Source organism: Myodes glareolus, chromosome 26 (genome assembly GCF_982192425.1).
Source record: "Myodes glareolus chromosome 26, mMyoGla1.1, whole genome shotgun sequence".
In the NCBI taxonomy this organism is placed as follows: domain Eukaryota; kingdom Metazoa; phylum Chordata; class Mammalia; order Rodentia; family Cricetidae; genus Myodes; species Myodes glareolus.
The window spans coordinates 13,096,134-13,109,799 of record NC_142051.1 but is presented as its reverse complement, the minus strand read 5'-3'; the positions used below and the strand labels follow the sequence as shown (position 1 = coordinate 13,109,799).

At 51.1% G+C, this 13,666-nt stretch overlaps 2 protein-coding genes across 9 annotated transcripts; one reads left to right on the top strand and one right to left on the bottom strand.

Annotated features, from left to right (window-relative positions):
* The first annotated feature begins 1 nt into the window (after window position 1).
* Window positions 2-5,111, top strand: LOC125389601 (transmembrane protein 198-like). Of its 8 annotated transcripts, XM_087902078.1 has the most exons (7): window positions 2-487; window positions 811-901; window positions 1,073-1,204; window positions 1,555-1,637; window positions 2,078-2,331; window positions 2,840-3,421; window positions 3,835-5,111. In XM_087902078.1, the coding sequence occupies exons 5-7, from the start codon at window positions 2,157-2,159 to the stop codon at window positions 4,044-4,046; spliced, it is 969 nt and encodes a 322-aa protein (XP_087758204.1). In that variant the 5' UTR covers window positions 2-487; window positions 811-901; window positions 1,073-1,204; window positions 1,555-1,637; window positions 2,078-2,156; the 3' UTR covers window positions 4,047-5,111. The 8 variants fall into 8 exon arrangements, with proteins under 8 accessions (XP_087758204.1, XP_048274133.1, XP_048274131.1 ...); XM_087902079.1 differs by lacking the exon at window positions 2-487 and having other exon boundaries at window positions 494-901; window positions 2,888-3,421; XM_048418176.3 differs by lacking the exons at window positions 1,073-1,204; window positions 1,555-1,637.
* A 164-nt stretch (window positions 5,112-5,275) lies between these two features.
* On the bottom strand, window positions 5,276-13,666 carry Mmp19 (matrix metallopeptidase 19). The gene is given in 10 exon segments (XM_087902077.1): window positions 5,276-6,468; window positions 6,470-6,838; window positions 6,990-7,117; window positions 7,265-7,429; window positions 8,300-8,425; window positions 8,982-9,227; window positions 9,753-9,968; window positions 10,148-10,278; window positions 12,987-13,072; window positions 13,487-13,666. Coding segments are annotated over 10 exon segments (1,587 nt in total). The 5' UTR covers window positions 13,577-13,666; the 3' UTR covers window positions 5,276-6,438.

Genomic DNA, 13,666 nt, shown 5'->3' with positions numbered 1-13,666 from the left:
AAAAGACGGGAAGGAAAGAGAAGAGCGGTTGGCGGGGGCGCGAGCCGGCGCGGAGTCAATCGAGGCGGCGGCGCTAGAGCGCCCTGACCCCGCCTCTTAAAGTGCCCTCGGCCGCCTTGCGGGCCACACGGGTCGCGCGGCGGCAAGTGAGCAGCCGAGGTCCGCTGAGGCCTGCGGCTGTGTTCCTTGTCACTGCTGAAACTGAAAGATGAAGGGCGGCCGCCGGTGCACACATAGTCTGTGGCTTGCAGACAGCCAGAGTTCGCGAGGGAGTCAGCGCCCTCTGCGCGCCCAGACCCGGCCAGGGAGGAAGCAAAGTGTGCGTTCCGGACTGGCTCGCCCCTTGACTACACGCAAGCTCCCATGCCGTTGATCCACCCCCTGTGGACGCGGCGCACGGGCCGGGCCAGGGAGTGCCGCCTGGGGCTCCGCGCCGAGCTCAGAACCCCGCGCTCCTCTGCATGCTGCTTTGCATCTCATTTACATAGTAAGCTTTGGGTCGATGCCCGCTCGCGCCCCCACCCCTACTCAGACCCTTGTGGATCCTCTACACACACTCCTGAAGCCTTACAGTTCTGTCATTGTCCCTGCCGGGCCCGTCTTGCTCCGCAAGTTTTTTTCACCCATGAACACCCCCACCAGCACTGGTTTAAAAAAAACCTTTCCCCGCATCCCGGATCCGACCACCCGGTCCTCCAGAAGACAATACTCCAATTCTCTGGGAAGTGGGAGAAACCAAGCTGGACTTGGGGGTGGAATGGGACCCCATTGGGACTTTGAAAACGTCAAGTTGTCGATTAATCTCCTCAGCATTCAGACACCTTCTATCTTAGTCTTGGTGGGAGTCCCAAAACTCATCATTGCTTCGGTAGGGGTGCGTCCCTGGTCCTGGATTAGGGAGGTAGGTAGCCTGGGTTCCCCCACACACAGGGGAGGTCTGAGGGGGCCCGCCCCGTGATGTCATCTCCCCCCCCCCCAACACACACCCTGTCTCTTTCCTCCACACACACACACCCCTACCCCCAAGCTACTTGCATTTAGCTCACAGGGTTTGGTTCGGACTTGCATTTAGGGAGCACCGAGCACAGGGGACCTGGGGGGATGCCTGTGGCCAACAGCCACCCCTACGCCTAGGACCTGGGGCTGGGATGAAGCTGGAGGTCTAAGCAGTTCCACCCTTTGCTCTCCTCAACCCTGGAGGGTGGTGAGTAGTGAACCCCCTCCCTAACCTCTCCTTGTTTAGGGTCCCAGACTCTTAAGCGATTGAGAAGAGCCCCACGAGTTCTCCAGTCCAGCCCTTGGCCTAGGACTTCAATATCCAAAAGACAGCAAAAGGGAAAGTTTACCCGCATCACCCTGCTCCCACAGGGAGCTTGCCAATGCCAGCCTCTCCTCAGTGATTCCTCAGGATCAGAATTCAAATCCCATTGGCAGCCCGGGCATGCCAGGGTGAGAGGGTGGGTGGAACAATTCTAATGCGTGTATGAGGCGGGTAGCAAGTGGATACCAGGTTGGGCGATGTCGGTGAGCCAGGCGCCTGCTTATTCCATGTAGGGCCATGGGATTTGGACTGGCTGTGTTCGGCTTTCCCCCAACTCCATTTCGGCATAAAGCCAAGACTTCAAAATCTTGACAGGGTAACTGGGTGACTCTTAATTACTTGTCTGAAACTCTTAACTTTCTATTCCCTTGCTTCCTTGGGGGTTGCATTTAGCTCACAAGGTTTGGGCTCCAACTTACAGTTTAGGGAGCAACAAGCACAGTGGCTGGGATTGGGGGGGTGCCTACAGCCAATGGCCACCCTGTGTCTAGGACCTTTGAGCTGGGATGAAGCTGGGGGTGTAAGCAGCTCTCCCCAGCCCTGGAGTGGTGAGCTGTAGTCCTGAGACCCTAAGATGACTCATTCTCTCTCTTCCTTCCTCTCCCTGTTTTATTAACCCTGCCCTGTCCGATGCAGCAGGGGGTTGGTATTGCATCCCAAGTGCAGATGAGGGAGTTGCTTTTTAGTTGGACAGGTCACTTTTCCAAAGAAATGGAGGTACGGAATCCTCAAGTCATGGTTTCTGTTCTCTTCCAGGTTTACCACCCCCTGTCCGATAGTTATGGGTGGATGAGAGAAGCTGACCTTCCGCTCTGGGACCATCTTCCCTTCTACCATGGAGAAAGCCTTGTTGCCCCTGACCGTAACATCTGACCCAAGACCCTTCAATCAACAACTCCCCGAGCCTCCAGACCTGAGATGTGTCTTGGAACCCCAGGACGGCCTTGAACTGGCGCCTGCTCTTGTGTGCGCGCTGTGCTGCTGCTTTGGGATCATCTACTGCTGCTTTGGTGAGGGCAGGGCCTGGGGGGCAGCTGCCTAAGACTGTGGTCCTCAAGAATGATGCCAACTTTCTGCCTTGTTCCGGCCACTTCGCCTCCTCAGAGTTTTTCGTACCGCCCCTCCCAGCCTCTCGTCCTTCTGCTTGCCCCTGCTCTCATCTCTATTCTCTGCCTTTCTTTCATCTTCTACCTCAAAATTCCATTCCCAGTTGTCCTCCCCACCAGAGGTTTCAACTCTCCTCAGAATCTGAATCAGTCTGTGGTGATTTGGACATTGTCCTTTTTTCTCTCCACAATGCGTCCATTCCATCTCCTGCTTTCTCCACCTATCCCCTCCGCTTCTGAGTGTCCTTATTTAACACTGGGCTAGTCCTTCTCTTTCCCTTGCCTGGAGGTCCCCATGGTATGCTGTTTCTGGCTTCTACACCTTTGATTAGCTGTTCCTTTCCCAACACAGCAGACCCATCCCTGTAGGACCCCCTTTCTGCCTCTCAATGCCTCCTGCCTCCCTTCCCAGGCTACCGCTGCTTCAAGGCAGTGATGTTTCTCTCCGGTCTGCTGTCAGGAGCTCTGGTGATCTTCCTCCTGTGCCACAAGGAGCGAGTGTTGGAGACACAGTTAAGCCTGGAGGTGAGCGCAGGCATCGCGCTGGGCATCGGACTCCTCTGCGGCCTGGTCACCATGCTGGTTCGCAGCGTTGGGCTCTTTCTGACTGGTCTCCTGCTAGGTCTGACCCTAGGTGCTGGAACCTTACTGGGCACAGAGCCCATCTACCAGCCACGTTCAGCCTGGGTGCCAATCGGTGGACTGATGGGGCTGGCGCTGCTGGGAGCCCTGCTCACACTTCGGTGGCCACGTCCATTCACCGTCCTAGGCACAGCCCTCCTAGGTGCTGCCGTGCTGGTGGCCTGTGCTGACTACTTCTTGGAAGGGCTGGCACTGGGCACTCGGCTGAGCGAACGCCTGCAGGCGCTTCCAGAATTGCTTCCTCTCTGCTGGTATAGCTGGGTCTTACTGGGGACCTGGCCAGTCTTGGGGGCTCTTGGGACACTGGCCCAGTGGAAACTCATGGCTGAGGAACGTGGAAGCCACACCAATGGTGAGTTAGTGCTGTGGTACAAAAGCAGCCAACCTACTGCCATCCCTGATTCCTACACTTGAGGGGAAGGGAAAAGATGGAGAGGTGAGGATGGGGGAGCATTCCCATGTCAAACAGGACAGGTACTGAAGGAAAGCTAGGGTTGAAATAGCCAGAGAAAGTCTGGGTAGAGTAAGAAGAAAACTCGCCAGGAGATGCGGGGAGAGCAAGTTAGGACTCTTCCAAGAGGGTAGAGGAGCCCCAGAGAGGGGAGGAGGAAAGTGTAGAGGAAATCTAGTGACTAAAGGGAAGCTGAGGCTTGAGAGCCCCACAACGGGAAGGCCAAGTAGGTCTCTGTGGAGTGTAATTCTGTTTGGACTTGGTATTCAGGACCTAAAAAAGCCCTTGAATCTGTATTGCTTCCTCCCCAACAGTGGTCTTGCGCCACCAGAGAAGGCATCTCCAGCTCCTGCGGATCCATCAGCAAGAGGCGAAGTGGCATCGGAACCCTTCCGGAGTGGGACTGTGTGAAGGCGGCTATCGACGTCAGTTTTCCCCCAATATCCAGAGCCCTGGTGACAGTCTGGCTCCAGTGAGCGGGAGGGTGAGGTACCCTGGGGAGGATGGGTCAGAGGGCATACAGTGATGGCCAGGGTGAGCTTAGGGTCTGACCCAGAGTCCCCGCCCTGTCCTGGACCTGGGTTCTGACTGCGGTCCCACTGTCTCTGTCCATCTTCTCATTCCGCCCACACCTGAGCCTAAGCCTCCGGTGGTGCCGCTTCCCGAGTGAGGGCAGGAGATTGCTAAGTGGATAGGGCCTGAGCCCACGGGACCCACACAGCGTTCCCTACCTCTTGGACTTGGAGATAGTCTCTATCCCCAGACTAACCCTTTTAAAGGCGGGCAGAGAGAATTCTTGTAAAGAGGAGGGAGAGCAAGAGTACAGCACCTACCTCTGTCAGTGGTCACGGTGCCCTGGTCCCTAGAGACACTGGCTCCAAACCAAGGAGATTTACCCAAAACAGCTTTAAAAAAAAAAAAAAATCCTGTAGTTTTGAGTCGGAATTTAGAGTGTTGTCCAGAGTAGGCAAGTGTTCTACCTCTGAACTGCAACCCATTCCCAAATATCCATTTAAACGTCCTAGTGTGCCTTACTATGGTAAAATACAGGGCTTTATTGTAGGACCAGTAGAAAACCGAGGAGCCTGAGGCATTTCACAGGTTTTTCTGGTAGGGAAAAGGGCACAGAAGTGCTCTAAGACCCCCAGCTCCCAGGCTCCTTAGGGGTCACTGGACTTCAGGTTAGCCTTTCTCAGTGCACCCCACAGTCTCGAGTCCCCTCTACCTCAGGGGAATGCAGTCCTCTATGGTGCTTTCTCCTCCCTCTTTAATGAGGGAATACCACAGAATCTGCCTCAGCTCCCCTCTCCAAGAGCTGGCTCCTTGCTCCAAGAAGAGAGCTTTGGCTCACATGCCTAATTCTTGCCTTTTTGCTCAGAAAAGCCTGGGCTTCAGGGCTGCGCGGTAGTCAAGTGCCTTCTGCCTCCACTAACCCATCCTAACGCTCCCTCCTCTGACTCTCTGAGCAAGGTCTGTTTCCTGGTTTCCCAGACAGTATGAAGGAAGACACATCCCTCCCCCAGCAGCAAATCTGTAATGAGAGGGGGGAAGAACAAGGGAACATGGGAATAAAGTGGCTTTGAAAATTCAACTGGGGAACTGGACCTCTCCTGTAGCTTTTTACTTTCTTTACACGGCAAAGCAAAGGTGATCAGTCTGTCCCTAAAGATCTGCTGTGGAACCTTTATCATCTTTCACACTATGTATATGATGTACGTGTACACATGATACACATATGTACCCAGACAGCTCAGCTCTCAGAAACACGAAGTTAGCCTTTTATTAAATACAAATGTGTCAGACTCCATCAGTCTGTCATTAACATTTCACATATAACATTTCATCTAACATAACAACCCTATAACATTGAGATTGATCTTATTTTGTTAATAGATAATCCAAGGTTTTCCAAGGTTTTTTTGTTTGTTTCTTTCGAGATAGGGTTTTTCTGTAGCTTTGGAGCCTGCCCTGGAACTAGCTCTTATAGACCAGGCTGGCCTCAAACTCAGAGATTTGCCTGCCTCTGCCTCCCAAGTGCTAAGATTAAAGGCGTGCACCTGGTCAAATTTTAAAAAAACAAAGACATGCACCATCACCACCCGGCCTCCCAAGATTAATTGACTTGCTGAAAGTCACAGATGGCTCAAAGACTCCAGAGCTCTTGCTCAGTTTACTGACTGTGCCGTTTCTTGCACTTGATGTTGGCAGAACAGAACCCAGGTGTTCAGTACGTCAGCTGTTACCTCCTGTCAGCTAAAGACCCAACTGACAGACAGGTATGGCAGCACGTGCCTTAATTCTTTTAAAAAAAAAAAACAAAACAAAACAAAACACAGGGGCTGGAGAGATGGCTCAGTGGTTAAGAGCACTGACTGCTCTTCCACAGGACTGGGGTTCAATTCCCAGCACCCACATGGCAGCTTACAACTGTCTGTAACTTCAGTTCCAGAGGATCTGACATCCTCACACAGAAATACATGGAGGCAAAACACCAGTGCACACAAAACAAATTTTTAAAAAAAGACAAAACAAAACAAAAAAAACTAGCCAGGCACATGCCTTTAATCTCAGCACTCAGGAGGCAGAGGCAGGTGAATCTCTGTGAGTTCAAGGCCAGCCTGGTCTACAGAGTATTTCAGGATAGCCATAGCCAGTGTTATGTAGAGAGAGACCCTGTCCAACAACAAAATAAAAAAAAAAACACCTGATTGATAATATTCCTTCTAAAGAATAGATGACACACTTGAAAGAGCTATGTGAGGAGAAATGGGAATTGGGGACTGACTCAGAATTCAGGGGCACCTTCTAGGAGCACAAGAGAGTGGTGTCCAGAATTAGAGTATTTGGGCTATGAGGCCTATAGCTAGTGCCAATGCTGTAACATCCACACAATCCTAATGAGCAGACACTGATTAGTCTTAGGCCCCTCGCAGGGTGACGTTAGCGGGGAGATGAAAGCGTGGCAGAGTCTGTAGCTGAGGGAATCATGTCCAAGATGGAGTCCGTGGTTGAAGGAGTGGTATCCAAGATTGTGTCTGTGGTTGAGGGAGTAATATCCCCAGTTAACGAGCTCGTGTCTGGAGTCTGAGGATTGCAGTGCATCCAGTGCGTGATGTTTCTGGGATAGCCCTTTGCCACGCGAAGCTGCTTGTTAAGCTGCCAATACTGTTTGCCCTTGAAGAAGTACACTTGGCCATCTTGCCCGCTCATCGCTGCTGAGGGTTGGTCCGGCACTCCAGTAAACAATTCCTTGATTGGTTTGGGGTAGCGGCTGAAGTCTGTTCTGGTCAGCTCATCCCATTGCCAGTATCCTGAGCCCTAATTTGGAGTGGTGGGAGGAAGAGAATGAGAGAACTTAGGGACCCCAGAGACTGATCCAAACTTCAGAAGGTGCCCCTTTAAGGGTAAGACTTCACCCCTCAGTATGAGGTAGCCTGACCCTTCTCAGGAGAGATTATCCTGACTTTACCTTAAAAAGGAACACCTTTTGATTAACAGGCCAATAGAGCGCTGCATCCAGGTTGGGTTCTACCCTGTTGAATTTCATGGGAAATCCAGGAGACATCTTGAAACCCACATATCGCCACACCTTGTTTCCTGAGAATGGTCAAAGGAAGAACAAGCTGTGTCATCAGGTGGGAACTTTGATCCCTCTCTTGCCCTCTTTAAAGCGTCTCAACGCCCCCTCCATTTGCAGCTTTGTAATGACCAGGCCCTCAGGTAAAGACTAAGTGCCCCACTTACCCTTGAAGAAATGGATCCATCCCGTTCTAGGAGAGTAGACAGCAGCGTCTAAGTTTCCAGGGAGCCCTTCCCAAAGAGCAGACATGCGGAACAAAGGGCCTGGCCCTGAATCTGTTACAGTCCACACATAGTCCCCCTTGAAAGCATAGGTCTTCCCGCGAGGTCCTAAGAGCAGAAACATGTTGACACCTTAAAAGACAATGAAGACTCAGGAGCATCTCAGTGCTTTCCTTACTAGCCCACGATGGGCTCGTCAAAAATTCACTCAACTTGAAAAGGGCAGAGAAGGAAGACACAGTCCTGAGTCTCTCTTTTGTTGGTCACAGCCCTCCAGTCAGCCAACTCTTCCTCTCTGGAGACCTCATGCCCCATTCCAGGTAGCTTGAAAATCTTAGCACCAGGTCAAAGCCCTCTCTAACAGGCATTGCAGCTGATTCCATCTTGCTATGTTTCCACATGATTTTGGGTTTTGTTTTGTTTTTTTGAGACAGGGTTTCTCTGTGTAACAGTCCTGGCTGTCCTGAAACTCCCTCTGTAGACCAGGCTGGCCTCAAACTCACAGAGATCCACCTGCCTCTGCCTCCCAAGTGGAATTAAAGGCATGCGCCACCGCCGCCCAACTCCACATGTATTTTTATAAGGCAGCAACTATAGTAAATGCTTACCCAGCCCTCTTTGGGGGGGAGTGTTTTTTGTTTGTTTTTGTTGTTTTGGGGGGGTTCAAAATAGGTTTCTCTGTGTAGTCATGGCTATACTGGGATTGGTTCTGTAGAGCAGGCTGGCCTCACACTCAGAGATCCACCTGCCTCTGCCTCCTGAGTATTGGAATTAAAGGCATGGACCACCACTGCAGCTACCCAGCCCTCTTTTGACTCCCAGTGTTCCCTCTCCATGCTGTACATCTTCCCTGGTCACCGTTTCCTGGGGTCCAACCCCCAGTGCTCCTGCTTTGGTTCCATGTCATCCCCATCTGACCAAGCGTTGGAGTCAGTCGACTGCCCCATTGCCTGTCAACAGTCTGTTCAAGGGCCTCACCCAGCATCATGGCATCCAGTTCACTGCTGCAGGGGTTTGGCATGGGACTGGGTTTTGTGGTCACTGGTGACACAGTGGGAATCTCGATCTCTTCCTTCTCATCCTCTGTCTCTGGGCTCTTCTTGCCTGCAAAGTGAAGTAAGGCACCATAGGGGAAGAAGTCCAAACACTCAAGTCTACCGTAAGCTCTACGCAGTGACCCCAGAGAAAGGGAAGGGGGAATTCTAAGGTGTTTCCCTCTGTGGTCGGCAATATACAGGAGACAGCTTAGTTTTGAGAAGCCTCAGAGAAGGAAGTTTCCTGGAATATACATCTTCAAGAATAGGGTTGCCAGGCGGTGGTGGCGCACACCTTTAATCCCAGCACTAGAGGCAGGTGGGTCGCCACGAGTTTGAGTTCAGCCTGGACTACACAGCAAGTTCCAGGACAGCCAGAGCTACAAAATAAAGACCCTGTCTCAAAACAACAAACAACAACAAAAGAATTAGGATGTGACGGGGAGAAAGGCCAGGAAGGAAAAGCAGACTTAAAAGAGTCAAAAATAGAGACAGTATTTGAAGATGAATAACTTGAAGAACTGAACTGAAGAAGAGAAGGGGAAAAAAGCCATTTCATTCCATGAAAGCTAGTATTGTCTCCTTGAGCCTAGAGAGCTATTAGTCAGACTGACTCTCATGCTCACCATAGAGAGCCTGGATCCCTGCCACATCATCTGGGTGCAGCTTGAAGTAGGGCTGGTAGCCAGCATAGACAGGAGCCATGAGTGCCTGAGTGTATCGGGAGTGCCCAAGGCCCAAGGCATGACCCACTTCATGGGCTGCAATGATGCGCAGGTTCACTCCTTGGTAGGTCCCCTCAGTCCAGAATTCATCTTTGTCGAAGTGTACACTGCCAAGTTCTGGAATGTCGGCATGGGCCAGGACCTTTCCTGGAGAGCGGCAAAGGCAGACAGCAATGTGAGCGCCCACGACAACAGAGCATCGATTGCCTGCTATATACTCAAGCTACTTTCAAGTGTGACAACCCATCTGTAACCACAGCACTTGGAAGGAGGACACAGGAGGATCAGAAGTTCAAGACCAGCCTCAGCTACATAGTGGGGTTTATGTCAATCTGGGCTACACAAAATGCAGGATACAGCACCATAGCTAGCTTAGGTGCTTCTTTCGGATTTTCCAGTCGTAACTCAGGGAAACGCAAAACAAAATTTCCACCTCGGTGACCCAGTCCCCTCTCAGGGTGAGGATTCAGAGGGGAATGAAAGTCGGGCGTAAGACTGGAAGAGGAAACTTAATAAGGGCCCGGCTAGGTTAGAAACGGCATCTCTGGGGAGGTCAGAGTACAGGGCATCATTGGGCAGAACTGATAACCTGAACTTTAAGATCTCAGAGTCACTGGCTCAAGGAGACGGTTCACCGCTGAGGTTTGTTAAGAGTTAAGAACCAGTGCCTACCAGGCCCATCAAAGGTGTTGGAGCAGTATGGGCTTTGGCGGCCATGGAAGGAGAGTCGGATATCCGCCGGACCAGCCTTCACCTCCCGGAAGGTCAAGGGGGCCACGCTGCTCCAGTACGTAAAGGCTTGATGCAGGGCTGCCCGGGCTCTGGAGAGCGAGAGTGTGGAAGGCAGGTTCAAGATGCGGAATGTTAAGTGCTTCTTTCTCCAGCGGCCTGGTTAAGGGACCAGAAAGTAAGTTAGAGACACGACCAGGAGAGCCTCTCAGGGTGCGGGTACTCGCTGCACTCCTTAGTAAGTTACTTAGTAAGTATTGAACTCTCAGGCTGTCCCGATGCCACCCACACTCAGAGCCAGGGTGCCTTCTCCTTCCCTTCCCAGGCTCAGTCCTCACCCAGAAGCAGGTATTTAAGGATCTTCTGGTTGAAGGGATCCTCTAGACCGCAGCGGGGCTGCTTCATACGGGCCCTTGTGCCATCATCCATCTGGCCCGAAACTGGCAGGTCGGATGCTTCTTGGAAAGCTCTAGAAAGAGAGAGAGAGCCGGGCGGTGGTGGTGCACGCCTTTAATCCCACCACTCGGGAGGCGGAGGCAGGTGAATCTCTGTGAGTTCGAGGCCAGCCTGGTCTACAAGAGCTAGTTCCAGGACAGGCTCCAAAGCTACAGAGAAGCCCTGTCTCGGAAAGCCAAAAAAAGAAAAGAAAGAAAAGAAAGAGAAAGAGAGAAAGGTCCAGGAAGGTGGGTGGATCTGGAATGGCTGGAAATTGGGGATAGATCTTTGGCCACCTGGTTCCCAAAGTAATGATAGAGAAAAGACAAACACAAAGTCTTGAAAGCTGAAAGGGCACTCCAGTCTCTAGTGCTCCTAACTGGGGCTTTGTCTTCTAGTCTGTAGAAATAGGGCATTCCAACTTCTCTGCATTTTCAGGATCTTTTGAGGAAGACTGGCCTGAAATACAGCCTTCCTCCCTCTGGCCACCCTCTGGGGAGTCGCCCTGCACAACTACTGTGCTGCCATCTGAGGTCCTACCCACTTCAGCCGGCCAGAAAAGAGCACTGGATCCCCTTGAACTGGAGTCATAGGTGATTGTGAGCTGCCGTGTGGGTGCTAGGAAGCAAACCTGGGTCCTCCACAAGAGCAGCCAGTGACCTTAAACACTAAGCCATCTCTCCAGCCTTGTTTTGCTTTGTTTTGTGAGGTAAGAACTTGCTAGGTATGCATGATGGCTCATCCTGTGATCCCAGCACTTTCAAGGATGAAGCAGGAGGATTAGGAGGTCAAGGTCATCCTCACTACGTTGTAGGTTCAAGACCGACCTAGGCTACTTGATACCCTGTCTCAAAAAATCAAAATCAGAGCTGGAGAGATAGCTCAGCAGCTAAGAGAATTTGTTCAGAGCACTCAGGTTCAATGCCTAGCATCTCCAAGTTCACAACCATCCTTAACTCCATTTCGGTTGGGGGGGTCTGGCGCCCTCTCCTGACCAGCTTGGGCACCAAGCATGCACATGGCACACATACATGCTTGCATAAGTAAAATAAAGAAACTTTAAAAAATTATATCCAGCACTCGGGAGGCAGAGGCAGATGGATCTCTGAGCTCAAGGCCAGCCTAGTCTACAAGAGCTAGTTCCAGGACAGGCTCCAAAGCCACAGAGGAACCCTGTCCCACAAAACAAAAACAAAACAAAAAAATTACATCAAAATGAGCCAGTGCGATAGCTCAGTGGGTAATGGGCTTACTGCCAAGCCTGACTACATAAACTCAGTCCCTAGGATCCACAAGTGGAGGAGAGAAATTCTCTTCTGATCTCCAAATATGTCCCGTAGGACGTGTGCACACATAAATAAATAAATGCAATAAGAAACTTTAAATCAAGCAACCCTAACTAAATTCAGTGGGTTACAAAGAAACTTTGTTGGAGGAAGAGACTTAGGAGGAACGGAAGGGAAATGAGAGAGGGTAATGTGGTGAAAATGACCAACGCACACAAACAACACACACACACACATGAACATATGAACACACGAACACACGCATGCATACATATGTGCATATATACATGAAATTATCAAAAATCACTTTAAAATGTAAGGACAAGGCGCCTAGCTCAGCATGGTGGCTCATACCAGTAACTGTAGCATAATAGAGGCTGAGGCAGCAAGATTGCCAGGAGTTCCAAGTCAATCTAAACTTCAGTGTGAGATCCAGCTCAAAAATAATAATAAAAATCAAAAACAAAGACTCATTGTGTGGTCCAGGCTAGCCTCCAGTCTTTTGCTAAAATGTTTGTTCTTGGCCAGGCAGTGGTGGCACATTCCTTTAATCCCAGCACTTGGGAGGAAGACGCAGGTGAATCTCTGTGAGTTTGAGGCCAGCGTGGTCTACAGAGCAAGTTTAAGAACAGGCTCCAAAGCTACAGAGAAACCCTGTCTCAAAAAACAAACAAACAAAAATCAAACCAAAACAAAATATACATATATTGTCTTAACTGGGTGGTGATGGCACATACCTTTAATCCCAGCACTCAGGAGGCAGAAGCAAGACGATCTCTATGAGTTCGAGGCCAGCCTGATCTACACAGCCAATTCCAGGACAGCTGGGGCTACCCAGAGGGATCCTGTCTCTGGGGGAAGAAAAAGAAAGATTTTCATTCTTTTGTATGTTTCTATATGAGCAAATGTTTACATATGTTCGGGTGTCCAAAGAAGCCAGAGAGGGCATCAGCTCCCCTGGAGCTGGAGTCACAGGAGATTGTGAGCTTCCTGATGTTGGTGGTGGTCCTCTGGAAGAGCAGCAAGCACTCCTCACTGCTGAGCCACCTTCCAAGAGGCCATCTTCTTCCCTTCTCTCTTTTTAAGGTAGTGTCTCACTGTGTAGCCCTAGTTTGCCCAGAACTCTCTATGTAGTCCAGGCTAGCCTCAAACTCGCAGAGATCTGCCTGTCTCTGTCTCCTGAGTGCTGGGATTCTGGGACTAAAGGCATGGCCCATCACACCTAACTAGTCTCCAACTTTTAATGCTTGTCTTTGCCACTCTGGCGCTGAGATCAGAGCCTTGTGCCCCCACACCTGACCTGTGGCTCCTCATCCTGCTTCTCCACCTCATCTCACATTCCACCATCCTGAGTAACATTAGCATCCTACAGATCCCTGCTGTGGATTCGGGTCCAGCAGAGGTGGGCCTGGGGAGAGGGGAGAACTTGACACACTTCGTGACCTTAGAGCCTCACCTTAGGGCCTCTGTGATATCTTCTAGACTGAAGTCATCAGCTCCTTCTAGAGGTTTCTGTAGATATCCATACTGCAACAGATAATCCTATAATGGCATAGACGTTGAAAGAAGGTTAGTCTCAGGGTAAAGCTTCCCAGTGACTTAACAGAAGCTGAGCATGGTGGCGCATGCCTTTAATACCAGCACTCGGGAAGCAGAAGCAAGCAGATATCTGTGAGTTCAAGGCCAGCCTGGTCTACATAGTGAGTTCCAGACCAGGCAGGGCTCCTTAGTGGACCCTGTCTTAAACAAACAATTCAAATGACCTAACAGACCCATCAGGAGAGAAAGGGACAGATAGAGAAGAATGCTGAGGGGCCTCAGATGGAACAGGGAAGAGAAGGAGGTGGGTAACGAAGATCAGGATACGGAGAGGCAGGTAACTTGTAGGACAAGAGGGATACCTAGAAAAGACTATAGCTGGGTAATCCCTGTCATTCCCATGGCTGGAGGACTCACCAAGACCGCCTCCTTCTCTGTTGGCCCCAGAGCCCGGCCTGAGACTGTCAGGGCAAGTAGGAAGCTGAGCCACAACTGTTGCCAGTCCATGGTGCCAGCAGACAAGAGCTCCAGAGGCTGCTTGGGCCCTCTGACCTGAGACTTCTGGGAGCCTGGAGGAGCGGGGGCTAGGCAGGGGAC

What these genes read in the sequence shown, in the direction of transcription:
- LOC125389601 (XM_048418174.3), top strand. Translation starts at nt 2,157, where the DNA reads ATGGAGAAAGCCTTGTTGCCCCTGACCGTAACATCTGACCCAAGACCC. An exon ending in GATCATCTACTGCTGCTTTG is followed by an intron (nt 2,332 to 2,839) that starts GTGAGGGCAGGG and finishes CTCCCTTCCCAG; the next exon opens with GCTACCGCTGCTTCAAGGCA. An exon ending in ACGTGGAAGCCACACCAATG is followed by an intron (nt 3,422 to 3,834) that starts GTGAGTTAGTGC and finishes CCTCCCCAACAG; the next exon opens with TGGTCTTGCGCCACCAGAGA.